The 27537-nt window shown below is 40.6% G+C and overlaps 10 protein-coding genes across 10 annotated transcripts; 9 read left to right on the top strand and 1 right to left on the bottom strand.

The window, feature by feature from the left end:
• Positions 1-4303: 4303 nt before the first annotated feature.
• On the top strand, positions 4304-4525 carry N7483_004684 (uncharacterized protein; the record flags this gene model as incomplete). Its single annotated transcript, XM_057088121.1, has 1 exon — positions 4304-4525. One exon carries the CDS (start codon positions 4304-4306, stop codon positions 4523-4525), a length of 222 nt encoding a protein of 73 aa, XP_056947950.1.
• A 13-nt stretch (positions 4526-4538) lies between these two features.
• Positions 4539-4898, top strand: N7483_004683 (uncharacterized protein; the record flags this gene model as incomplete). The annotated part of the gene is made up of 2 exons (XM_057088120.1): positions 4539-4574; positions 4656-4898. The coding sequence occupies 2 exons, from the start codon at positions 4539-4541 to the stop codon at positions 4896-4898; spliced, it is 279 nt and encodes a 92-aa protein (XP_056947949.1).
• Positions 4899-5044: 146 nt separating this feature from the next.
• On the top strand, positions 5045-5742 carry N7483_004682 (uncharacterized protein; the record flags this gene model as incomplete). Its single annotated transcript, XM_057088119.1, has 4 exons — positions 5045-5123; positions 5157-5253; positions 5364-5520; positions 5545-5742. 4 exons carry the CDS (start codon positions 5045-5047, stop codon positions 5740-5742), a joined length of 531 nt encoding a protein of 176 aa, XP_056947948.1.
• Positions 5743-5838: 96 nt separating this feature from the next.
• N7483_004681 (uncharacterized protein) lies at positions 5839-6960 on the top strand (the record flags this gene model as incomplete). The annotated part of the gene is given in 3 exon segments (XM_057088118.1): positions 5839-6083; positions 6147-6443; positions 6456-6960. The coding sequence occupies 3 exon segments, from the start codon at positions 5839-5841 to the stop codon at positions 6958-6960; spliced, it is 1047 nt and encodes a 348-aa protein (XP_056947947.1).
• Positions 6961-19383: 12423 nt separating this feature from the next.
• On the top strand, positions 19384-20030 carry N7483_004680 (uncharacterized protein; the record flags this gene model as incomplete). The annotated part of the gene is made up of 2 exons (XM_057088117.1): positions 19384-19425; positions 19551-20030. The coding sequence occupies 2 exons, from the start codon at positions 19384-19386 to the stop codon at positions 20028-20030; spliced, it is 522 nt and encodes a 173-aa protein (XP_056947946.1).
• Positions 20031-21397: 1367 nt separating this feature from the next.
• N7483_004679 (uncharacterized protein) lies at positions 21398-22316 on the bottom strand (the record flags this gene model as incomplete). Its single annotated transcript, XM_057088116.1, has 3 exons — positions 21398-21540; positions 21589-21688; positions 21747-22316. The coding sequence occupies 3 exons, from the start codon at positions 22314-22316 to the stop codon at positions 21398-21400; spliced, it is 813 nt and encodes a 270-aa protein (XP_056947945.1).
• A 276-nt stretch (positions 22317-22592) lies between these two features.
• N7483_004678 (uncharacterized protein) lies at positions 22593-22892 on the top strand (the record flags this gene model as incomplete). The annotated part of the gene is made up of 1 exon (XM_057088115.1): positions 22593-22892. The coding sequence occupies one exon, from the start codon at positions 22593-22595 to the stop codon at positions 22890-22892; it is 300 nt and encodes a 99-aa protein (XP_056947944.1).
• Positions 22893-23103: 211 nt separating this feature from the next.
• N7483_004677 (uncharacterized protein) lies at positions 23104-24588 on the top strand (the record flags this gene model as incomplete). Its single annotated transcript, XM_057088114.1, is given in 6 exon segments — positions 23104-23185; positions 23215-23378; positions 23400-23492; positions 23508-23803; positions 23849-24186; positions 24293-24588. The coding sequence occupies 6 exon segments, from the start codon at positions 23104-23106 to the stop codon at positions 24586-24588; spliced, it is 1269 nt and encodes a 422-aa protein (XP_056947943.1).
• Positions 24589-25310: 722 nt separating this feature from the next.
• Positions 25311-26056, top strand: N7483_004676 (uncharacterized protein; the record flags this gene model as incomplete). The annotated part of the gene is made up of 2 exons (XM_057088113.1): positions 25311-25395; positions 25839-26056. 2 exons carry the CDS (start codon positions 25311-25313, stop codon positions 26054-26056), a joined length of 303 nt encoding a protein of 100 aa, XP_056947942.1.
• Positions 26057-26232: 176 nt separating this feature from the next.
• On the top strand, positions 26233-27504 carry N7483_004675 (uncharacterized protein; the record flags this gene model as incomplete). The annotated part of the gene is made up of 2 exons (XM_057088112.1): positions 26233-26245; positions 26984-27504. 2 exons carry the CDS (start codon positions 26233-26235, stop codon positions 27502-27504), a joined length of 534 nt encoding a protein of 177 aa, XP_056947941.1.
• Between the last annotated feature and the right edge of the window lie 33 nt (positions 27505-27537).

Here is a 27537-nt window from a genome sequence, read left to right as displayed (position 1 = left end):
CAATTGCTGTCACCTATTCACGGTTTCCAGGTTGTAAAATAGATCGCCGACCATAGTATTCTTGTCGTGTTATAACTATCTATATTGAAATAAGGCCCATTGCAAAGCCCGTCTCATCAAAGTTGTAAATATCCTCAGGTTGGATACCATTCTCATCAATCACACGTTGGACAGTGGTAAACCACTCTTGTATGATCTTTGGATCTTCATTTAGAGCACGTTGATAGTCATAGCGTCTTAAGATACGTGTACAGAGCTTATTTCGACGCTTAATAAAGCTTGACGGCCAATTAACACCAACAGTAGAAGAAGAGGTTGATCCACGCGTAGCAAGAAGGATATTAGCCATTTCTCTTATAGTAGATAGCCTAGGTGCTGCTCCACGTATATCCATAGAGATTATCCACTCAGCAAGCGAATCTTCTTCTAGTTGAGTCAATTTATGGCCAGATGGACGCTTATCATGCCATGAAGATAGGCCATGCGCGCGCGCATGGAGTGTAGTGTAGGGTATCTCATAGAGCTTCGCTGCTGCGCGGAGAGAGGTGATACGGCAATTTTTTGAATCTTCCAGTGCCAATAAGATCCTGCCCTCTTGGTTGGTTAATTTTTGCCGAGATTTGGAACGAACTGGTGGCATGGCAGCGGCTTGAAGTAAATGTTTTGGCTGAAAGACGCGATTTTTGATGGGGTGATCGGAACGGCCGTGGCTTACGTTAGTTAACTTTACTATACATAAAGAATAAGGGTTCATTAGGATATTATTAGGATATCCTAATAAACCCTTATAGCTACCCCTATATCAATAACTATTTAAGTTTATATATATAATTAATAATAATAAGCTATACTAGATACCCTATATCCTTTAATATAACCCTTATAAATACTAAATAATTTAAGTTATATACCATAATAATAATTCTCTGAATAGATCTTATCATTTCTATTAATAATCTATAATACTAAATATCTAGATTTATATATATATATATATATAATTATAAAAACTAGTGTTAGACTCTTCTCTTTCTTTATTATCCATAAAATAAAATATCTAAGTTTATATTTATCTATTAAATCTATATTTCTATAATAAATATAAGTTATAGAAAGAATTCTATTACTATAATGTAATATTAATAGCTATAGAAAAGAAATCTATTAAAAAGAATCTAGCTTTCTCTATTTTTAAGAATAAAAAGATTTTAAAACATATCAAAAAAGATAATTTCCAAGTTCTATATATGAAGATATTATAATAAACTAAAATATCTTGATATCTATAATATCTGAATAAATATTAATATAATGATTAGATATATAAACTAAATAGAAGAATAGGAATAATGTAATATATTAGAAAAGAAAAGAAATATGATATAAGGATTAAATAAAAATTAGGGAAATAGCTAAAAGATAAAAATATGTTATTAAAATCTTTTTAATATTAATAATGGTACTAATATAATCCTAGAAATTAAGAAATATATAACTATAGCTAGAACCCTTTATCTATCTAATATTAAAGGCTATATATAATCATATATAAATCTATCTCTCTAATCTTCTTATATTTAATAATGAAAATCATAACTGATTTACTGAATTATAATAAGGAATGAATTATTAGTAGATATAGAAGCTATTAATATCCCTTAAGATTAGTTTCTATATATCTTCTTTTAATTAAGAAGATAACAAATAAGAATATAATTATTTATATGTAATTCAAATAGCCTTAAAGAATATTTAAAGACTTATTATAATATCTAGAAGATGTATATAATAATCTAATCCCAAAGATATAAGCTATATAATAAATATATTAGTATTAATAGTTAAAGAAGAATAAAAACTTATAGATATAGATATAATAGATTAGATAAATAAAATTAAATAATAAATTGTATATAAAGTCAATTAATAGTATAATGGATAATATTTTTTAAGAAATCTTATCTATATCCTAAGATAATATTATATATCTCTATAAGATAAATATAGATATAGGTATAATTATAATAAGTTATATATTGATTTTAAAAAGAGATAAAAATAATAATTTAGATATATTATCATCAAGGAGAGTATAGACTTAATAGTAGTAGCCTTATAGAGAAGTCCTCTAGATCAGGTACTAAATAGGTAAGATCCTATATATCTCTAGGAGGTCTATACTAAGGCTTATACTCCTGAAGTATTAACCTCTATATAGATTAAAGACCTATTACTAATCTATATCTCTAATCTATATCCTAATCTATATATATCTTATATCTATTCTATCTAGTCTTTCTAGTATTATCTACATCTAGTAATTCTATTACAATTCTAATATTTCTTCTTTTAGCTATCTAAAACTATAAGATATCTTGATATATTATTTATTAATCTCTTTAGATTTATTTCTTTTAGAGTAAACTTTGCTTAATTCTTTTATCCATTCTCTAAATCTATAAAGATAGCTTTCTAAAATCTTAAGGTAATAATAATATAACGGGTTGAACCCGACGAGGGCTTGTCAATCCTCGACGAAGCCCAAAGCCACGATCACGTACGGTCACGTTCGACGACAGTTGACCACGGACGTCTCCGCTTACAGCCCCACACGTGATCCGCGGAAAGACATATATGCCCCATCATGTACTATAGCTTCCTCTTCCTTAAACATGAATGTAAACTGCATGTCGGCCTATATCGTTCTGCTTCAGTCTTTATAGAGCCCATCACAAATAAAGATAGTTTATAACCCTAAGTAAAAGTTATCTTTAAGTCTTATTTAAATCTATTAATTAATAATATCTTAATTAAAAAATAGTTTTATATAACAATATATATTAAAGTAATTTTATATTATTAATAAAGAAAATGAGTTAAATTAAAAACTAATTTAATTATATTATTATAAATCTAATTTAAAATCTTTATGATTTTAATATACTAAAACCAAAATTAAAATTAATTTAATCTTAAATTATAATTATCTAGTAATATCTAAAAATATGTATTCTAGCTTTATAACTTAAATATTTCTTTAAGAAAATATGGTAATATCTTATAAAATGGGATTAAATTATAGTTATATTATATTAATTATATATCTATTATTATAATTATTAATATAACTATATTAATAAAAAAGACCCTACATAAGATTAATCTTATAAAAGACTTAGTTAGATTCTATTTAAGATATTATTAAAAACTTATTAAATATCTTTCAATATTTTATATTATACTATAGACATATAAATAATATTTTCTTTTAAAATCTAAAAAAGATTAATATCTTAGAATTTTTTATCTATCTATAATTCTAATTTTAAAAATATCTTGAATTTTGTCTTATCATTCTAAAAATTTAGAATAAAATCATAATAAAATTAGATTATTAATAATCGTTTTTTAATTTTATCTATAATTAAAGTAAGAAATTATTGGTATCAAAGACTTTATTAATTATTCTATAAAAGATTCTTAGAAGGATAATTAAATCTATATAGAATCTAATTATAGTTTATTAGTGTATTAAAGATAAAGATTATTAGCTTAAAAGAATAGTATAAAAGATTTTTTTTCTAAAGATATAGTAGATTCTTTTTAATATCTTATTAATATATTAATAATCTAAACTAAACTCTAAATAATAGAATTTAATATAACTAAAATCTTCATAAGAATAATAAAAGAAATAAATCTAACTTATAGAATCTTTTTCTTCTATAACTTTATAGTTTATAGTAAGAATAATTAATCTAATTTTATTATCTAATCTTTATCTAAGATATTATTAAGATATAGTTATATAGATCTTAGTATTTATATAAAGATTAATCTCTATATAACGGTGTGACGGTTAATAGGCGGCCAAAAATGGCTACTTCGACGGCTGTTTTAAGCATCCATCTAACCGGTCTGTCTTGGCATTAAGTGTGCGTATTTCCACGACCAGGCGCTTCCCTCCACGCAACAGCCATCGTTTAGGGTTCCTGGCGCCAAGGTTTCAAAGAAGCCCTTTGTCGCATTTCATTTCAACACCACCTACCCGTCTGTCTCACCGTGGTCGCGGTGGCAGTGAAGAAGAGCCAAAAATGGCTCCCTTCCCCCCTTTTTTAAACACCATGTTCTCTCCAGTCCCAGAACACATGTCAACTTAGTCCTTCCTTCTTGCTCCCATCCCTCCTCGATATAGTTTTTCTATCCCTTTCGCACTCTGTCTATCGCTTTTAAGTACTGTTATCTGTCTTCTTCCCCTTTCTTTATTCACTTCCCCTCTAATCATCATTTGGCTGCCTTAATGATGTTAGATTGCTCCCGACCGGTTGAATATGACAACGAGCGGAGTCTGGACGACAATTCCAGCTCCGACGTGAGCGAGGTCTTTTCGGATATTGAATCTGATAGCGACTCTAACACTGACCTGGAACTTGATAGCGAGAATTTAGACAACAATGATGATGAGCTCGACGGCACTCTTTTCAGCGATGAGGGCCAACTGTCTCCGGAATACTACTTGGCTTAAGCAGAAAGCTTGGATGTCTTATGACTTCGACAAAAGTGGTATACTGATAGTACTTAGGGATATTTAGATAATATCTGTGTATATTAGGATAGGTAGGCAAAATCTCTTTATCCTCGTAATACGCTAAAAGCTGACTAGTCGGTCCCTGGTAGGTACTACCGGCATATTGGTGCTGACCCAGTGCTACACTAGAAATCGATCTTGGACTCTGACAAGACGGTCCAGTTCCTCTATGGATTTTTTGGCTGGAGGTATGACATCCGCTATGGTAAGGACGGTCGATACTGCCCGGGCTTTTGAGTCAAGAGCTTATTGCAAATATTCTGGAAGTGGTGGTATCTTGTACTTAAACAGGAAACAGAATCAGAGCTAAACAAAGAAATAATTCGGAAAGTAGAGGATGTGAGCGATTAAGTCCTCTAGCACTCATTCAAAGAAGCAGAGGCTAACCCCCTATAGGTTATTGCCCTTGTGGCCGAGGAGAAAAAGCTTAAACTCACCTGGTAGCCGAAGAAGAATATGTATATTGAAGACGTTGCAGAGTTCGCACGTGTTCTCTTGACAACCACTGAAATGACGTATGGGTACGGCTGGCAGCGTATTTAAATACTTTTCTTTTGCCAGCTTGCAGCCATCACTGTAAATTGTCCAGGGGCGCTTCTGTATCTTCGCTATCGGGACATAGGGCTAACACTGATTCGAGACCCGGAAGGCGGACAGCCTCATCTGTTCATCTTCCTTAAACTAGACTTTACGAAGAGATTCCTTGGGAAGAAAGCTCCATAGGTCTAATGGACTTCTGTGACCTTGGAGGTTGGTGGTTGACAAAAGTCCCCAGGAACGAGTTCAAAATTCCTGAAATTATCTTTGATCCAAGCTTGGCTCTGAGTCCGCATGTGACCTTGCTTAGTATGCTCTTCCATGTTGATGGATTCAAGCGATTTTCGAACACCGGGCCAGTGTTGGATTCTCCAGAGAAACTATATAGCCTTAGGGTTCTTGATGGTCTAGGACAGTAGCCACTGCTTTTGAAAGATGAGTTACTGGATAAGTTTGTGTTCTGCCAGGTACAACGTGAACCTACTGGGTATCGACTTGTCTTGGAGGAGAGTATAATAAGTTGCATGATAAGATCCCGGATGTGTCGAGGGGGTAAAATTACAGGCTATGATCAGGTCTCCCACCTATATAATCTCCGATATGCTGGAGCCAAGTAATTTAACAATAGTGGTAAGACTTCCTTGATTATGACACCCTAACTAACCAGGTAGCTAACTTAGTAGATAGAAGAAGTGTCGGACGCTCTCTAGAATATGATTCTTCAGCATTCAAATATTAATACCTTTGTCCGTTATTATCAAGTAGACGTTAACGTTGATGTTCAGGGAATCATCCGCAAAACAGGGTCTCAAACGCACTTGGTGCGGTTTGCTTGTTTATTTAGTGTATCTATCGATCTAGATCGACCATTTAAGCTCTCCCCTAAAGAATCTTTGTCCCTTGATAAGCTTCCAGTCATACTCGCGCGACAAGAGAAGGTTAATAAACGCAAGAGAAAGTAGGAAAATTGTAAAAACAAGTTATAAAATGCTAATACGGTCGCCATTAAACTCTCTAATAGTTACAAGCAAAAGCTGCAACTTATCACAGAGCAGACTATAGAATCAAAGGAGCGCTACGATATTTCCATCCGTGATTTACGTAACAAGAAGCAACAACAACGAAACCAGCAGATCCGGGAGAATCTAGAGCAGTACAGGAATGAGCAACCCGTGATCAACCTTAAGCGACAACTCACAGGGAAGCTGGTAAATACCAAGGTGATTGACACTCTGGAGCATAAGACCTCCATAACTTCGCAGCATCTGGCGTTAATTAATACAATACTCACAATACCAGGCGCCACTCTCGAAGAAGAGTACTAGCGCAGGATCAACACGATTAATGCGATAACTGTGTTCTGTTCCGTGGAGGAGGGCCGGCCAACACCTCGGACCCGCCAATCCTACCGTCGGCCTCTGTCTGGCGATGGTGACGACAACAGTTCCGATACCCCGATCAAACAACAACGGTGCGTTTTGGAAGATATCACTAAGATCACCTTACGCCAAGCAATGGAATCAGTACGAGTCAAGGATCTCAAAGAGCGGCCCACAATCTGCTTTCTTTACTTGGGGAATCCGAATCTTCCCCTCATGGAACGAATTGCGAAGCATGCAACGCCCGGTTCTCTCACTAGACATTTTTTACGAAAGCATATCAATCCTCCTTGGCCGGCCAAAGGCTTAGAGTGTAATATTTGCAGAATGGAGTTGCTTGAACAGAGAGCTGATCTCTTAAATCATACAGAACTTTGCCACGGAACAGTCGTGCGAGGCAAAGCTCAAGAAAAACTAGGACAAGAATGCCAAAAAGTCAGATCCGCGTTATATTAGCCAAGTATTTACTAAGTGGTTCTCTAAGATCGCTCGCCCGTTACTTTATTGACTTTTATATCGAGTCGTATTCAAAGGATAAGGAAGTTGGAGAGCAAAGTAGGATTATTAAACCATGCTGGGAGATGCGTGGAAGTATTCCTTGTTACCCTTTATTAGCCCTTGGTCTAATTTAGATACTCTATACATTTCTGCAGACTCAAGCTTCACTTCGTATTCATTTGATATTGCATATTAAGGACCAGCTTCTTAACATGTCGAGTCCCCATATTTGCTACATTTCGGGGTACTCACTTCCCGAGTGTAAATCTTTATATCACTTTTTCCGTACTGTATCTCAGACCTGGTAAAACGCGTTCTACTCATTGGTACTTATTGATAGTGAAGAGGGGACAATAGAAGTGATGAGTCCTAAGGTCTTCCGAAATTTCGAGATCCAGATGCCATGGGTAATATATAGTCTTAGGTAGTGACCAATAGCACACTAACTCTTCTGGCTCCTCCTAAGGCTCTGGACCAGAGAGATACAGATTCAACTTCACAATTAAGGTAAGCTGCTACAATGGTTCTTGAAATCGGTTTGACAAGTACTGTATCTCTGTATGTAAATCATAGAATCAACAACTTTTCAGACTGACAAATAATGCTAATACTATACATGGCAATAGAGCTGAACAAAAAGATTAGAAAAAGAGGAACTGTTGTGATTTAAGGCTGGTGTAGATCAGGGACAGAGCTAGGGCGTCGGTATAAGTGCCTTAGATATCTTTACAAAGTATTAAGTTGATTGAAAATCAACTTAATGTCCTTGACATATACATACGTTTATTTTCTTGTAAAATAATAATCAATCTTCCTTCGAACTATAACGGGAACACTACAATGAGACCGTGAAATATCAAGTAGTCAAATTGTAGATTTCTTAGGGCATTTCACAATCAAATGTCAAGCGCCGATATGTAGAATCCACATATACATAGGGAGCCATTCTTCTTCGTAACTTTGTAACTTAAGACGCTTTGACTACTAGGAGCGTGAAAAGGATTTGGGTATGCGGGAGAACTGACTTCACTTAATTTGGAAGGCGGTCCCTTCGATTGTGAGAAGAATGTCAGAGTTAGTAAGCGGTACATGTGTCGGTGAGGACGAACATATAAATGGAAAGGCGGTAACTAGAGCGGTATAGACTTTAAGATTATTTCTAGTAGACGGTGCTCAGCTCAAAGCGGTGAATATTGAACACAGCAGGCGGTGCTCGCAGCGGTTAAGCACCTGGCAGTGAGAGATATGAATAGGCGGTCAACCAAGCGGTACAGGTAAGACTTGAGCAGCTTTAGTCGGTAGCGAAGGCGGTGATAAGGGAAAAAAGGGCGGTGGACAGGTTTGATATTGATTACTATTATCCCTACTACTAAACTGATAAACTAATGAGAATTTTGTATATCGAGAATATCAGGTTGCTCCCCGACCAAGTTGATCCTACAAAAAAATATAGATATCTGAGAAGAACTTAATTCTGACAGAATACGTGAGGCTATTCAGGAAGGGCGGAGATCAAATCGATTGGATATCAACTCGATGCACATAGATGTCGTTTGTATAAATTCCAATGATACGGCTCCTTTACATACTGATCCACACCAGTCTTACATCACAAAAAATCAAAGTATTCGTTTGAAGTCAACCCAGCAGCCAGGTCTAAAATTACAAAGCTGTCAAGGAACTCAACTATGTCAGCCTTACAGAGAAGGTCTCCAGATCAGGTGTCGAAACATAGCCGAGATCCTATTAGTTTCGAGACAATCACCGCAAGACTTACACTCCTCAAGTGTTAGTCTTAGTATAGATTGAAGACCTTCCTACCTAATCCTACCCAAATCTCCCTTGATTTGTATACATCCCGTACTTGCTTCGCCTAGCCATATTGGTGCTACCCAAATCTAGCCACTTCATTACAAAAGCTCTCAACCATTAAATGAGTTTACAAATACCGAGATGATGATGTCGCTCGCTTAGTGCCATATGAAAGCGTGTCCCTACCAGATCAACTTTTCATTTTCAATCAGCATCGCTCTCTCCAGCGTATCTGGCCCCCGTACATCTGCTTTCCTGTATATAGAAAGCTATAAACTCTTGCACAGCCACATATCTCACTTTTTGTGGAGGAAAAGAACAGTTACTATATAAACAACAATGAAGATAGAATTGCGTCGCCCAGGCAAATTTTTGGATCAGGAATATGCGTACTGAATATGAGTAGAGTTCTTAAAGACAGGTGGTTTGTTGATAGGCCGCACTTGATTGACCTCGCTCATTCATATTTATCGAATGTAATCGAGGTGATAGGGAATCAAATTTGATTGAACCATCTTTTCTTAGATTAATTCCTCTAATGTAGGTTATTGTATACTTGCTACATTCTTTTTCACCACTCTTTTCAGCCTAATCCGACGTATTCTATAGGCTCCTCTGAGAATCTGTCCCCTTGTCCTAAGTGAAATTAAAGAGTTCTTATAGAGTATTTGTTAGTGCCTTTAGGAATCGTTGTCTTATTAACTTACGTGCTTTAAGTATGGTATTAACCTAGAAACTGGCTATGATCCTTTAGCTATAAATGTTCCTTATCCCGCTTAATCTCATCAAGCTCTGATATTCGAAATTGGGGCTCGATGCCATTTTCAACTTGAATATTCGCTAACGCAAAACACCTACCTAACACAGGCAAAATGAAATTTCTCCTATTATTCCATCTGTTGAACGGAATTATACCCTGGTTTGCCAATATATATATGATTATGATTTCACCTAAGCCTTATAGCAAGGACAAAATCAATAATTCTCCACTTGCCGTAGATGGCAGTGATTTTCCCTACAAGCTGTAGTCGAGCGATTTTGGGATTCCGCTGGAAGAGACTGTATACCGCATTAGCGAAAACTACTCGATTCAATTCCAAGGAAGTATAGCGTACAGTGGAGGCTCATGCCAGGTAAGCCTCACCTCTGACCGTAAGCCTACAAAGGATTCGAAGTGGAAGGTCATTCATTCTTGTGAAGGAGGCTATCCTGCGAATGTAGCAGGAAACCTCCCCGGTGATGCTCTTTCTAAGATTTTACCACTACTTAATTTCACTGTACCATTGGGACTCTAGCCTGGAAAATATAGCTTGGCCTGGACCTGGTTTAACCATATTGGTAATCATAAAATATATATGAACTGTGCTTCTGTTACCCTTGTGGGTAGTGCTTTGAATGATGACCTTATTCATCAGAGTAACCTTTTCTCTGATCTTCCTAACATGTTTATTGCAAACATAAATGGCTACCAGACCAGAGAGAATATAGATATCCGATTCCCTCAACCTGGGGATTCTATTAAATACCGCGGTGAAGCATCCTTTCTCGTCGGTATAAATGAGCCAGCATGCATTGGCGACCCGGCATTTGGTAGATCTACAGTCCTCGCAAAGGGATCTCCTATACAGCATCCAACAGCTACCTCGCCGGCTCAATTTTCGACTTTAGTAAGACCACAGAGCTCCTCATGCCGCTGCCGCTTGAACAACAAGTGAGATTGGGCATTGTGGAAAGACAAAACATGATTTGTGGACCTATCTATGGCTTGTTACTATAACTTGAGCCCATCTTGCAATCACGCTGAACCCGTTATAACTTGCCTTATTACGAAATCAGAAAATCAGATTTTCTTCCTACTATTGATTTTCCCGCATCACGACCTTTAATCCGGAGGATAGGTAATAAATGACTTCATTCGACATTTTGGCGGGCCTTATGCTTACATTGACCTTGGCAACCGGAATGCAAAAATTATTTCAAGTACATCGCGCCAACATCAGGGTTGAAATTTCCACGTGTTTCAGTAGATTGGACGGATTTGTTGTCGGACAGAGAGACCTCATATTCAGGTAAGTGACCCGGATCTCCGATTAGGATACGTACGATTGATGTCTGGTTCTGGACTGCCTATAATTCCCCTGGTAAAGCTTTGCAAAATACGGTGGATGTATGCTAGCCCTGGAATAGTGTTTACTATACCCTTTCGAAGCTTGAAATTTTTCATCAACTGATATATCCCTTAAACCTTGACTGTCAGACTTTGTCAACCGCTTATCGGTAGAGATACACTGAAATTCTTATCGCACTATATTTAAAGGCATTTAAATCAGACTCCCCTATTCTACCTGATTTGAATGAAAGATATAGACGCCTACTTTGAGCTCAATTTATTTTATACTTGCCAAGTGATTTTATGGCCTATTAGAAGGATATGTTAATAATAGAGACTGGTTATATAACTAATATTCCTCTCTAGGAATGGCCTAGTCGGCGTGCCCCTATATCTTTATACTATTGTGTAGTAATCCTGAGAATTGCTGGAAAAACCGAATCGTAATATATATTTATATTAACCGTAGACTTATTCCTCTAACCTTTAGCTTTAGTATCATACTTAACCAATTATATCTATTAGGTCTTCTCTTACTAGCCTTAACAGGTATCCTACTATCTATTGGGGTAGCTTTATACTAGGGTACTATATAATATAACTGGAATTCTTTTAATACGTGTTTATGAAGATAGATCTTAGTGGCGTAAATATATTTCATCGTCTTCCCTTTGTTTTACATCGCGTATATTATGCTACTTGTACATTCCATACTTCTTTTATTGTTAAATCAGCTATAGTCTAACTAATCATTTGAATTGATCCTAACCTTATTATATAGCTATAGCTACCTCAGCAAAGCCCGGTATTAATATTATCAATACCAGTCCACTTCAACTTTACATATATCCTTAGAGTCTTCTGTAGCATATTTATTAACCATTAGCCGGAATATAGGACTCCATAGATCCCCTGAATATTTTCTTTCCCATATTTACAAGCCTTGACTCTATGAGAGTGTAAATACATGATTTATAAGAGGGGGTCCGCTGATTAGAAAACATTTCGGAGGGCCGTTATAGAAAAATTTAGCTTGTCTTCAAGTATGTATTTACACATATTTACAGGGCCAACTAATCTTAACCTTTCCAATCTGGCACTAAGCGTCGTACCTCTAGTATTTATCGTTAATGGTCACACGTCTTAAATAAGTGAATCCCTCGATAGCCTGATCATTTTCAAAATCCGTCGAAATATTGTGTTCCATAGGACTTAATGAAACCGATCTTGGTCTTAAGAATGGACCGCTATTGATACAGGAGCTCGGGTTAACGCTTTTCCCAAATAAGCTATGATTTAATCTTAAGGGCTATAGTTCTAAAAGTCTGAGATAATCTATTCTTTTAATAAGCCTATATATTAAGGAACTACACCTAGTCTTACTAAAATTGGCGCATACTATTTACCAATGGTCTAGGTATATAATAACACTATATCTAGCTATATTTAATCGAGATAGGGTCCCAGGTAACTAAGGAGCTCATCTTTTAAACAACTTTTATCCATCATGACTTGCTCTACAGCTAAACGATCAAAGTGGTTACAAGTAGTAACATTAGCACCGTATTATATCAAGTACTTAACAGCTTGATCCAGCCATTGAAAACATACATCCATCAGTAAGATAAATAAATTGATCTATATGGTTTTAATCACATCCTATATACACAAGAGCATCAGTTAAATCCATTAAGGGGGCTCTGAGAGTATATATCTATACTACATTTTTGAAACCATTGATCTAGTCTTTATAATAGATTTAATTAAGGTAAATTTTGCAATATCTCCTTAATACCTTTAAGGAGGTCCAGAGGACAGCCTCCTACAGCCACATGGAGAACAGTCATTTTGCGCTGTCTTTTTGAAATATATATCGCGGGTGGATTTTGCCGTAAATATAGGCTACTCATATGGTATAGCTTATAAGAAAGACAGCCATGTATGTAGTGTAGGCAATCCGGACGTTGCGCATTTATGGATAACATCACGCAATACATTTGCTGGTTGGCCTGTGTCCTTAAAAAATGAAAAGAAAACATCAAAGTTTTGTAATACATAAAGTCGTCTTAAGGGTTATCAAAGTTTGTTGAAGAATCTGAAGCAGGCGAAGGCTTGACCATTGATTATCATTGAATCCTACAGCCAGAGCATCCAGATTGTGCAGCGCCGGTCAAATCTTTTCCGCTAAAAACCCAACGGAATTTAAGAAAAAGTCCCACTGGCAAAATGTAAATAAAAGAACGTCTCGCATAGACAAGCGCTCTAGCACGTTTTAAAAGAGCTCGATGGGGAGAGGTATGTAAGATGGTAATTGAAGATCCTGAATAGCTTCTTCTAATCGGCCTCTAGGCCTATGGTCGTCCTTTGTGAGCAAAGCGACAATTGGTGGATAATATATTCATTTTGAGAATCGGCATAGCCACTGTATTGAAATCCGACATATGTTTTGGTGCACGTAAGAAGAAGGTGAAACAAAGAAAGCCTCTTCTTTCTGTAGGGTATAGTATAGTACTATATCAACTGGGCCGTCAAAGGGAGTCGGTCACTACAGTATCTATAGGCAGAATTCCCTATAGAAGATAAAATGGGTCGACCAAATAACAATACAATAGAAACAATCATCAGACAGAAAATGGTGAAATTTTCCATCGGCACCATGAATATTATCATCAGCCAGTGATTACAAGTATGTGTATTAGGTGCTGCTTGGCTCTTGTAGTTATAATTCTGGGATCTATAAATCAGCTCGCAACTCGCTATATGCTATATGTCTAGATTGGTGAAATTGGATGGAGAATATAGCTTTTTATCTTTGAAATTGATATGACGCTGATTATGGCACGAATATGTAAAACCTTTACAGGAGCTATTTGATTATATTATTAAGAGTCGACTTTGGCAGGTGACCCAAACTGGCTCAGGATATTAAGATAATTCCTATCAAGCTTCGCAATCCTCATTTAAATCACAAACCAGATCTATACTCCAGAATTAGCATTAAGTTCTAGATTGACAGTATACACTATATATAAATATATGACTTGACATGACTACTTACTTTTATCTCTAGGATTAGCGTATATCCTTAGTTTACTCTGTGTCATTCTAGCAAATCATCAACTACTAGATACTCTAAGAATGACAATAAGAATTGGCTATAAGAGGCCAAGTTAGACCTAGACACAACTTCGTGACTACTAAATAAGGTTCTTCCTCTCTAGTAGGTAATCTTCCCTTCTAATTCACTTTCTACTTTGTTGTGAACTTCTTAAATAGATTTTACGTTTCCATTCTACAAAGCTAAGAAGCTAATAGATCAATCCAGCAATATAGCTTCTCTTCCAGATCTATACAACAAACACCATACATACTATTAAGATTTAGGCTACAAAGACCAAGTTTTTATGCTGATCATATTCATTTTCACCCTAATTTCGGGGTATATAAATAGATCTTTCCCTTTCGACTCTTTGAGAAATCAGGAAGCCTCCTATCAATATACACTAATGGGTAAAGCAAAAGTACATCGCTTAGATCTCCCACCTCAGAAGACCAGATCCAAGGCATTGCGAAAACTCAATATTAGTTAGAACCTACTGGAGCTAGAATCACGGTATCTAAGACAGAGGCACACCTTGAATACGTACCAACGATTTTTAAAATCGTCGTTAGTTCCATATATCCTAACCAAGTTCCGAAGGATATCACGAAAGTTTAAACCTGGAATTATTCAACTAAAGCGTGTTTTGGAAAAAGACTCTGGCCATGTCTTTTTAGACCTCATTCGCTTGACTCTGAGGAATAATGAGAACGTGCAGAATTCAATGCTGAATATCTGCAGAGGAATAGCACTATTTAAGAATCAGATCACTACAGGCAGCCAGTTCAATATTTAGAGACTCATAGATCCTCTTTCACTGGCATACTCTACACATGCAAGGGAGTTGAAAGGCCAAAAAGAGATAGGGTTTTTGACTCTTTTGTCTCTTATCACAGATTACTATACCTCTCCCAAAGATTAGGCTACCTTGCTCTTCTACTAAAAAAACTCTTTTCCCTGGCCTATACAGGCGGGACCTCTGGATTCATCTTCTCCCTCGATTGATTTTTCAATACTCCGCGTTGTGAATTAGTAAAAATCCATTTGTGATTATTTATAAAGACTGTGTCCATTGCACTGCCGTTGCAATGCCGTCGCAATGCCGTTCTGATTCCAGTTTGGTTTAATTTATTTCCTTACTGCGTATAACAATAGGCGTAGATTCCAAGTGTTTAGCATATATTATGATCCAAAAGTCAAGAACTATCCTTTTTCCCTTCGCCTATAACTTTTTCTGCGTAGAGAATCTGCTATGGGTAAGCTCCATCAAATCGCTTAACTCGCCATCTTTCCGATCGCTGTGAGATCTGGCAAAAGACAGTATGCATGAAGATAATAGGAGCTAGAATGATGAAATACCCCATCCAAATTCAACCTTATTTAAATCCTGCTCACTTTGTTGAGATTTTGAAAGACCTTGGTCTCTGTCCTAGCATCAGATGATTGATACTATATAGGGACAAAATATTAAGAGGGCGCTTTGGCAGCCGCGCAAGGACTAAGATTTATTGTTGTATCTCTTTCAATGGATGTGTGGTACATACAGTAAGTCCCACCCGTGCACCCATACGATGGGTTTCATGGTACTTCTCCAGAAAGACAGCCATCAAAAGCAGGTTTGTACAGTATACATTTACTATAGCATGGGCGCCCAGCAGTTTCAAATCTTGTTTACTTTTCACTAATCTAGCTAGTCCAAAGCTCTAGCTCTTACTTCTTGATTATAGCCCCAGGCGCTGGTTCTATTTGAGGCATTCCGATGTAAATTTCGATTATATATTCTTCTGAGAGAAAGTTTATTGAAAGATTTCGTTACCTGAGGAGTGCTTCAGGTTATAGGCAACTAATAATACAGTAGGAGATTCTTCAAAGCGGGACCTTCAATTTAAACAAGAGGCTATAGTAGAGCTAGATGAACCGGAATAGCCCTGGATGAGATAATTTGCACGGCCCTGCTATGAGGGATGTTTGTGTATTGCCCTCTACTTATGAGGTGTGTACTTCACCACTCTCTTTATAACTCTTTTTACCACTCTTCACTCCATCAACCTAGTCTTAATTGTCTATCAAAGTGAGGCAAATTCAAGAGTATATTATCTAAGAATTCACAAGACACTAAATACTCTCTCTCGCCTTAAACTGTGGAGATAGATGATTTAAGACCCGTATTAAATTCTTAGATATTGATGGTCCCCTAAAACCGGTGAGGTGTTTACGTATCCTGTTAAGTATATTTAATTTCTCTGATTATCAAGGCTCCCCTCTAATTTGCCATGTCTCTTGGAATTAACATTTTAACAAAGAAAATATACAGAGCTTAAAAGACTTTTATCAGAAAAGGGTCCATGCATTACTGCCCAACATAATATCGCATTCTTCCCAGGACAACTCTCATCCCCTCCTTCCCGAAGGCCTAGCCAACAGACTTTAGGCAACAATATTTCATGACAATGAATGGCTGCAGAAAGCTTCCGAGCTTGGTATAAGCCCTATATTGATTGCGCCCGACCTAGACATGATCGGAGGCGTTAGTCCAACCCCTCGACGGTATCATGTCCTCCTGGTAACCAACGACCGGCTGGGCAATCTTAAGTTACCAGAAGAGCTGCTTTTTAGATCCCTGCGAACAGGATATACATACGATCAGACAAAGTCAACAATCACCCTGCCGAAAATAGTGTTCAGAACTACCGGTGGCCAGAAAATTCCAGTTTCAGACTTGGTTATTCATATTAGCCAAGCAATACATCCTTTGAATAGCATCACACTTCGGAAGAAAGAAATTCGACGACTTTTTGACCCCATGGTTTTACGGACTCAATTCTGCTTTGCATCCGAGAAGAGAGTTCGCACCGTGTATGCCTCGGATATATACGGGATTGGAGGAAAGGTCTCGGAGCTAGGGGCTCTCGTTCCGATCTGCGTGTTGCACCTGCTCTGCCACGGCAAAAGGTGGCCGGTCATTCTGCGAACATCCAAATACCCTGATCTCACGCCGCTCCGCATTGAGGGGATAGAGCACTCCATTGTCGGGTAGAAACGTCCATGAGGGATAAGATACAGAAACCGTCTTGTGCCTATCTTAAAGCCATCTCTCTGGATAGGTCTTCACAGAAAGGCTCTGGCCGGTCTTACTTGGCATTGAGATACCCTCATTAATGCGGGTGGTAGTGGTCACCTTGTCAACGGCAAATAGGCTTTCTACGCTATAGGACTATATTGGCGGGAAAGCAATAGAGCGGGTAGGTAGCTATATACTATCGTATTTACCATTGGAATTAAGTCTATTAGTATATTATAATTTTACTCTGAATTTTCCGTTCTAAAGATATATCGCTTAGAAACTGAAAATTATTCCATCATATATATAGGCCTAGTTTCTCAACGATGATTTTCAAGTAAATTCGGCTGAGACTAGCTTACGATGTTCCCAGGGTACACAGGATAGAACCTCTTTCTTCTATGATATATCCTTATGCATAGGATGAGCTGTACCTAAATTATAAGCGGATCAGCCATATCTTCCCTCATTGGCGCTGACTACAATCGCTGATACAATCTGCTCACAGCTTTACTTGTATTTTTCACATATCCTTCTACTAATGGCAGTCCCCCGGGAAAAACTGGTTAAATATTTTATTATTAGAACTCTAGACTGCAGTTTCTAAAGAATGTAAAGAAGATTAATACGCGTATATCTAGTTTCTCTAATAAGGACTCGGAGCGACTTTCTTAAGTTCCTGTTCAAATGAGAGAACACTAATTCCAAAATGTAAGTATATGATAACTCTATCTATAAATAAGAGGCTGCCCTGTTCTGTACTCTCAGATAACAAGGGGTTATAATATGAACCGACTAATAGTCTATTATACTGGTCTCGGTTCGTGTGGCGTCAGACTTCAGAGGTACCGTGGAATTACTTATAGGAGTAATAGTGAGTGGCGCTGGGACGATATTCTCCGCGGGAGTAGGGGTGGAACGCAAGGGCAGCGGAGTCTCCGTGGATATGCTGGTTAGGGGTATTGCTACTAGGGCCTTTTGAGTGGACCAGCCATCCTCGAGGGCAGTGTAGATGCTCCTAACGTAGAAGTCTTCCCCGATTATGTAGTTGGCTATATTCCCTGCTGTATTTTGGAAGATTAGTAGACCGCTCTAATCGGCGATGATATATGCCTGTTCGTGATCGGTGTCTTGGGTGGGACCGTAGGCCGTCACATTGATTGTGCCTTGGCGGAGCTAATTACCATTGTTCTTTACACTAAGATCTAAGTTTGTTAATCAAGAACAGTATATATCGTATGGGAAATTGATGAATTAATACTTACAAGAGCACAAGGTGCTGTTAAGAGGGCTAATAGGCTTTAAGGAGCCTATGCAGCCACAGATATAGTTTGAATAGATATAACATAGGCTATTAATATCTATAATCTTAAACATACTGGCAAGGGCTACTAAGCTAAACATATAGATAATCAACAGGAGATATATAATACCGTTTTGGTCAAGGGGTTATAAGTAGAGGAAAACAAGGTAGATTTATCCGACTTATATATCCTATTGGAATAGCCTTATACTATCGGAAATGAGGCTTGTAGTAAATCATATAGTATCCTTGCTGTTGGTAGACTTATAGAAAAAACCTATAGATATAGAGAGGTGTTACCGCACCACGAAGAGGACAGCGAGTCAGCTCCTTTTTAAGCCATCCTTATTTTATACCCTACTAGACTTACTATATCTTAAGTAATCTACGGCGTTTACAAATAACGGCTTATCTCTTTTAACGTTAAATATAGTAGGAAATATAGATACGACTCAACAATATTTCCTAAAAGACTCTACTACAGTATTTTCTCTCTTATCCGTATATTACCTATCTTGTTTTATTTTTCTATGATTTTCTATTCTTGTCTACGAGCTATATACGACTTCTAATAAGCCTACAAGAACAAGAGCTTTTGCCTATTTGGATCCTATAATCCATTCTCAGTGATGGAATTCACTCTCCTCTATCCTTAGGTGGCAGGGGGAGTGCTTTTAGTACTTCTCACTATCCAAGTGGGCCCTTTTCTCTGGAGTCTGAAACCTATTATTTCCCTTATTAGTGTAAAGTACCTCCTATACCCGATATTATCCTGTTATGGACAACCATATATATAGAGCCCTACCGATGTACTGATATACCTGGCATACCTTACTATTAATATTCTATTCATCATGTTCGGTAGGCTTTTAGCCATATCAGCTGGTCGCCGTGCCGGTACCCTTTCCCTGATGAATATAGGCCTGCTCTATCTGAGCCCAAGCCTTAGTCTTTTTGTATACATCCTGGGCCTATCTATCAAACTTTCAACGCGCATGCACCTTTTGGCTGGCTGGATGATAGGTATGCTTCTTGCTGTCCATGTGGCAGCGACGCTGCTTTCTCGGCCGTAGGGGTGGAGTATCCGGGAAGAGCCCCATCTCCACGGTCTGATTGTTCGTCTCCGCGCTCTATATCCACTGCCTATACTGAAATTCAATAGGGGGCGATCGCCTTGGCTGTGATCCTGGCATTGACGCCTTCCGTGATCCGTCGACGATTCTACGAACCGTTTGTCCGATTTCATCAGGCACTGGCCATCCTATACGTGTATTACACGTGGCGATATCTTCCGTCCGAGTATTTGCTGCCCCGGCTGTATCTGTATATTCCGCTCGTTGTCGGTTCGGTCTCGCTATACACGCATCTCATCCGGTTGGTGTACGCAAATGGCATCTCCCCCCCGCGGCTGTCTAATGCTGTGGTCACATGCAACCCTTCCGCCTGGGACACGCCACGGTCTCACGCGGGAACGCCACTGACCATCCGCATCACTTTGCCAAAACCGTTGAAAGTGGATGCGGGCCAGTACGTCAGCCTGTGGCTCCCCACTGCAAGCCTCCTCTCATGGTCGCAGACACACCCATTCATGGTGACGTCGTGGTCTCCGGAGCGACAGGAGGTGCTAGAGCTACTGGTTTAATCCCGGGAGGGTCTCACATCGACCCTGCGGGCTTACGTAGCTTTGGGTAGACGGGTCTCACTACCGGCGCTGATCGATGGGCCTTATGGAATGTCCCGGACGGTGGACGGATTCCAGTCCGTCTTGGTGATAGCCACAAATTTCGGTATCGCTGGCATCATTTCGTACATGACAAAGCTGGTCTACGGGTTCAATACCTGCAAATTGCAGGTCCGTCGACTACGCCGACTCTGCTTGGTGTGGGAGGTACAAGACCTTGGTAAACTCTTACCTTGCTAGATCCGCCGGATTTGGGTCTGAGGCTGACTGTGTTAGATATTGCAATCGCCGCATAACCGTTCCTGAATAGTCTATTGAATAATGACATCCAGGACGATGGCTATATAAGAATCCTCTTTTCTTACCTATATTGTTGGATCTACTAATTGTTTACAGATCATTGATATCTCCTTCTACATACCACCGGGGCAGAATCCAGAGTAATTCGGTCATCACCGCCGAGTAACGGTCCTCAGTAGCAGACCTAACTATAACAAAATCATCGCAGCCGAAGCCACGGGTTAATGTATCAGAAGGATGGAAGGGATTTATAAGAAGCGTGGCAAGATACTGGTGATTGGTAAGTTATCCATCTTGTAGAAGGAGTACTTACTTACTTTTTAGCGTCGGTTTCGCCTGACGTCCGAAACACCATGCGACAGGTAGTTAGGGTGTATCTCGACCGACAAGTCCAGCTATACGAGATAGAGTATTAACCGAACTAGGAGAGCGATTAGAATTTAAACCGGCGGATCGGTAGCTTGGTTAGAGGAAAAGGGGATGGAAATATCACAAGATGCTTTCATCTAGCGATTAAACTATTAAATAAGGTAAAAGTGTAACAGCGAGCTCTCATCTTATCCACTACACCTAGATTAAATCACTCCAAATATGATTAAATCAACTACAATGACTCTATTATCCGCGCTGTACCTCCATTTTTCCATTACATTGCTCCGCCTATGGCTTACTATATTCAGGATGTGTAACATCTTGCGATTAAGAAGGCTGCCTACTGTGACCTATACTACTAATTTAGATAAATTAAGACCATTGATGAACCACACCTTAAAGATAGCGATTGTATTTTCAATTGGCGCTCACTTTTCGGGAGAGAAGAACACCCTAGCAGAGAGTAGGATGGCCCGAGCAAGCAGGACTAGCTCCCCGACCAATCGATGCTGCTTATAAACAAGCGGATGCTAAGAAGGGTGAGCGCGTCAAGGCCATGAAGGTAAAAGATCTGGCATACCTACCTATTTCAGCGTTGCAAAAGAGTCCGAGGTCCAAATGGCGCTCAGGAAGCCAAACGCATCCGAGTCCAACAGCTAGCGATGCACATCGTCAATGCCCACCACCCTGTCCTCCTTGACGTACTTTTGCATCAGCTCCATGGTAACGCAGGCGAGGGCTTGGGTGTATGTTCGCCGAACCCAATCCGCAGGGCTTTCGACGCACGATTCGAGTGCTCCTATTTCAGGTTAGGCGGACCCGGGTACAACACATCCGCATCACTTACCAATCTTGACAATCCCATCTAGCCCGAGCAGAATGTGCTGGCACGACAGAGACCGATGCTCCAATGCCGACTGGGCAAGGTAGTCTATGCCATTCAGAACCTATCATTGTCAGTCGATCCCGGTCACCGAGGCACGAAGGACAACCTGCCTGCCATACCATAGAGGCCAGTTCAGTCTCAGTCGGGTAGAGGAATCGGCAACCCACAAGGTGCTCCAGGGTAAGCGGAAGGTCATCGACGAGAGGATACAAGCTCCCGTTATTAACAAAACACTCCCGTGCCGTGAGGACATTGGGATGATTCAGCTTACGATATAGCTGCAGCATCTTGTCGGCGTTGTCCTCGCCGTACTCCCGGATGGCCACCACCTGCGACGGGCCGGCACGCCGAGCAGCGATGAGCACATCCCCTGCCAGCTTGTACCGGAGTGTTCGGCGGTAGGTGTTCCAGGGCGATTCATGCCTTACGAGAAACGTGCCGGACAACTCTTTCCCGTCCCTCTCTTGGAGTAGAACCAGCTTCTTGGGGCCCCCGGTAACCACTTTCTTAGTGGCATTGTCTGGCATAGACACCTTTCGCTTCTTGGTGGCGCCAGATGAGCGGTTTGCCGTGACCCGTAGAGCCGGTGTGTCGCCCGTATCCTGTCGATGTGGCTCCGCGGCCTGTCCGACTTTTGGCTTATAAGGCCTGAAATCGATCTCGGTGCAGCGCTTATTCTGCGTAGACATGCCGACTTTGACTGGGAGAACGAGATTGAGATAGTGTGGTATGTCCGTGCTGCCTGGTGCTGGAATGAAATATGTGGAGTATTTGCGCCATCAATCTCGAAGATCTTAACACTCTTGGTTGGAAGATCTTACCACTCTTGGTTGGTCATCGATTCTGGGCCCTGTTGAAGTCTAGGATGTGTGTCCACGCCCGTGAATCCTTAGCAGACAGTACATACATCTATCCCAGATTAAGAAGATATCTGAGATGTGCGCTGAGGTCCACTGACCTCCGTCATGGCCAATTTTACAACCACAGATGATGAACAGCAATTAGCGGCAGAGCGACATCGCAAATTCTGGGGCACTGCCAAAATCGCCATCCGCCAAATCATTCCCCATCCTTCTATTTCGCAGCGGTTGGACCAGCGGAATGTCAAGCGGCTTTGTGAGATTTTTGAAAAAGAGGGCTGTCGGAGACTTGCCGCCTACAATCACCTTACTGCGGTTGTGTCAAAACACCATCTGGACGACGCGCTACGGGCTGCACAGGCGGGTCTTGCAGATACTACCGATGACCCCCACCCCTACCCTTAGCTGTATTTCGTTCATGGGCAGGTCTAATACCTCCACGGGCAGCATCGGCTAAGGGCTGCAAGGGTACACCTACCATCCTACGATCAGTGGTGGATAGTGGACGTGTATCTGGATGGTAGGTACCTGGAGTGGCTTAATCTGCGATCAAAGAACTAATAGCTTCCAGACATAAGTCCCGACCTCTATAACTGGCTTGTCGATGAGTACTCCAATGAACGGTTGTAGAGTAACGGTGAGATCTACCGAAGAATCCGGTAGTACCAGCGCGAGGCGAATGCCTATTTTGAGGCCCGGTAGGTGGCGCGACTGTCGGAAAACAAAGCCAGGCGGCTTCGGGCGCTCGAATCACGTCCGCATATCCGGACCGCCTTTGACTATCTGCTGGCCCTGCCGGCACTGTTGGTGCACGGGATGCAGATTGGGTCGCTTCCAGAGGTCCTGGCCTTAAACTGTGACGAGGTGAGGATGACGCGGGGATTTGTAATGGTAGATGCTAACCTGGTTTAGGAGATCTGTCATGCTCTAACCGAGCTGTATCGGTACTGGTCCTTACTTGTGGGGGATGACCCTGCTAAGATGCTCCGAATCGATGTCCATATGGTGAGTACGCTTTAGCTTCTTACCCCTAGCGTGTCCTCCACGGATAGGGCTCACATAAAGGGTCTTGTGCGGAGCGGGGCGGTCTTTGCCAATTTCTCGACGGCTGAGAGGGCATCCATTTGGAAAGAGATGAAGAGGCTGAGTGTGATCATTCTATCCCTAACGTCATTTTTCAAAGATGTCCGATTCCTGAAGTCCTGTGCCAACGGTGTGAAAATGCTTGTCACGCCTTCTGAGGATTCCACGACTATAAGGAAAGCGCTGCAGGCTGCCTTTCTGTATAACGACGCGGAAAACACGACTTACTCTGTGTAAACCTCCGAGATAACATTCCGGCGCTATTGGAACCCGTAAAGTGATGCCGCAGAGCTTTCGTATCGACAGCTGTGGCTGTATGCCATACATTATTATGCAGAACTCTCCAAGTCATCCCTCAAAAAAGATACCGCAGGAAAGTTTGGCCACAATAATGAAGACCCACAGGTGCTTCATGGGATAGCTGCTCTAGCAAAGCGGCTTGGATTCCAAACGCCCCAGATCGAGGAGCTCCTCCAACAATCACCAGATCGCCTCATCGCGCGAAACGCACTCCTATATGCTCGGCCGCACGACCGCTTTCAGTTTTATGACAGAGAGCTCGATCGTCTTGTGGAGCGGATTACTAAGTGCTTCTTGTTGGCGGTCCCACGTCGCTGTTAACCCGCCGTGTATCCGAGTGGGAGGGAGGTCAAGAAGATAGCAAGGTGCGGGTATCCGGCTGCCCAGGCTCAGGTACGGGATTAACCTTTTCTTTTTCGTAGATCACCTTAACGACATCGAGGTGCTTAATACAACAAAAGTAACCTCTCTTTTCGTGCGATGGAATTTCTACAAAACGTTCTTCGGTAAAGTATCCGTGCCCGGGAAGGATGATCGGACGACGAGATCCGACAGTATCGGCGTGCTTCCTTCTCCCCTTCTTGTTCTAAGCTTAGCTAGTAAGAGTAGCGACGAGGATGGCGGGTCTATACACTATATAGCCTTAGAGCTCGCCCAATTAAGATATAACCACTCAAAAGACACACCCCGGAACAAAGCTAAGCGGAAGAGGCTTTAAAAAAAAACACCCGCCATAATCTGATCCTTAATCCTCTCACCTAGAATCTGTTGTCATAGTTCTATTAACAACAAATTCGCCTCTTTAGCTTGAAATAGAGATAGAGGATCTTGATATCATTCTACCAGTGGGGAATAGACCGGAAGTCGCAGACCAGGGAACTTATGTGGCTGGTGTAATCGGTAGTGTAGTTAGTCATGATACTTATAGAGGAGCAAATTCCTCTCACTTTTTGGAATTGGAAATCAGCAATATGGCCCATAGTTCTTAATAACACTAGTTCAAGCCAAAGACCACAGAGGCATTGGAAGTATCAGAGGGGAGCGGTAATAAATCAACAACAGAGTAAGGACTAGTAGATAACGATAAGGAAGTAACCCTAGCCAGGAGCCAGTCTCCAGCCGATTAGGTTATAGAAGAATATATAAGTATTATAGGATCGTAAACGACAGAAGAGTGGAGTAAATCCGGGGGCGAGATTAAGAAAACTTTATACGCATTAGAGGGTCGTCGATCACGGAGCGGGACAAAAAGAAGTTCTCGTTTGAGCAAGAAGCAAACAGACGTTAGAGAAAAAGACAGATAGAAGCCATACAATCGCTTACATCGGAGACTACAAGCTCGGGGATCTCCCATACCTCCTCACCGGGAATTATTAGAGCAAGCAATTAAAACTCTTCTCCAAGCGGCAGACTGGCCATCCAGAGAGTCAATGATCCAAGATGGTCATGGCTCAGGAACTTAAAGACACCCAGAAGATGGGCAAAGCAAACACTCTCATCGTACAGCGGAATCCTAGATGGCCGAGTAGGCAGAGATAGCGAATGGCAACCCGTATGAGTCTACTTACACTAGTGCACTAATACAGACTAAGAGCCACTCCCGGAGCCCCGACCGAGAGGAATTCCCAGCGCTAGACCCAACCAATTTCTCTCAAGAGATAGACGTTCATTCCCAGGTCAATCTCTTAGTTACCCCACACCGCTAGGACCAGAGACAATATCTAGGACTACAAAAGGTAGCCTCCCAACTCGCAGCGCCCTTTCGAGCCTAGGAGACAGAGATAGATCCGCGAGAAAATAACACGGAGAATATCAGTGATTAGGAAAAGATCACCACCAGAACACTAGCTTCTGCTGGATATACCAAATACGTGATTTTATTTCTTGCCCCTAATAACAGGGGCGAATGGAGTCATCTTGTGCACAAAGTGATAGTCAATCTGTCTGATCTATCCCCGGTCGCCTAAGTTACGGCGAAAGATGCCCGGGAACAACAGATAGTGTTCTACGACTGTGATTTGCATCAGCTCTATCCCGCCCAATGCGTTGATGCTGTAATAGAGGATGGGACTTATACAGTGTTTATGACCTTCGGTTACGAATTGGCTATCAATGAGGATATAATAGCCTCGGTTGGACGAGCGCTCCAGTACCGCAACAGCCACCGTGGTCGGCCGATCCAGTAATCAGTTGTGGAGAGATTAAGCTTATAATTTTCAGACTATGATTATTTTTACCTATAGACTTACAGCTATCGTTGCCGTCAGCTAGTATATATCTTTTTCTATAGTGGCCTTACTACCCCAGACATGTTGATCGCCTAGAGGTCGGCTGGTTCGTCTTATACAATTTACAGTGAGCCATGATTTTACCAGGTTTGGCTACTGTGGTGCTCCCAGGATCTACTTTGTTGTCTCCACCTGATCCGTTGAAGCCTGTATATTTTGTTGGTTTGTTTATTAAATATTCTATAAATAAAGTTCTCCTCCAGCTGCTGAACAAAAAGTCGCAAAGTTATATCTCTCTTTAATCACTTTCGATTTCAAGACTAACTAAAATTCATACCGCCAGCAATCAACTTGATATTCATGCAGGGTATCTTGTTCCAGTCACTCAGCATCTACTCGGTTCCATCTACAAACCATAATACATCAATGACAGGAACATCTCCGCTTTCTTTTCTACGGCACACCCCATCAAAGCGGTATATACTATGGAATTCATCTTTTGTAGCCAAGATGCTAATCTGACAAGGGACCATCTCCGTGATTACAATACAAGTCCTTTTCCGTTTATCTCCTCTCAGAATGAGCAGCTCGTGTAGAAATGGGATCAGGTCAAGCTCTGTGGGCGAATGCTCAACGTGGTACTACCCTCTATCTGGTTTCCACCAGGCTATCCACGAAACGTTCCGGATTTACATAAGGAGTTTATTAAGTTCACTAAGGGTCAGGTCATTGTGCAACATGCGGTGTATCTAGAGAGGTTGGAAGTAAACGGCTACCATATTAGAATATACGTAGGAGCTTAGGCTACGAGCTCTATCATCATCCTCCTGGGCTTACATGGTCCCTGTCGACACTCCAAGCTTAAGAGATTCTCTCGACATATAGGAGCGTATATTACAAACCTGCTTCTAGGACTCACCTTGCAGAGCTCATTGCCATTTTACTACTGCTGGGCGACTGAATTTTGGGTTTCGGATTCCGTTATTGTGAATTGCAGGCCGGGAGAACCTTCTCTCTTGTCCTGCAAAGCCTCACAGCCCCATACACGAGATGGCTCGATGATGCTGTGCGTCGGTCTCCCTATGACGTCTTTCGGGCCACTATTTAATACACTGGTGTCGATCTTGAATGTTGCGGCGACTCGATTAGAGGCTCAAGCTGGATTTATCTGGATTGACACTGCGGTGGATCCGAGCAACTTTACCATCGAGTGGGAAACCGAGCCGGTCCAAGATGGGCTGTTGAAAATGCTTGACCAGATTCAAAGATGTTCCTGGCTGGTTAAGGCGAAGCTGACGGTCAAGCTCGACAGATCCAGCGAGGCAGCCCCGGTAATTCTTACTGAGCTCTACGAGATTTCTCAGATACGGGTCACATCTACCCACAAACCAGTGACCCACTCATGATCTGATCATTAAAAGAAAATCCAGATGTATAGT

The sequence above is a fragment of the Penicillium malachiteum genome, assembly GCF_028827825.1.
Source record: "Penicillium malachiteum strain IBT 17515 chromosome Unknown utg000002l:1.0-8849297.0:1.0-8852440.0, whole genome shotgun sequence".
Taxonomy (NCBI): Eukaryota; Fungi; Ascomycota; class Eurotiomycetes; order Eurotiales; family Aspergillaceae; genus Penicillium; species Penicillium malachiteum.
The sequence above is the reverse complement of the archived record's forward strand: the minus strand, read 5'-3'. Positions and strand labels throughout refer to the sequence as shown.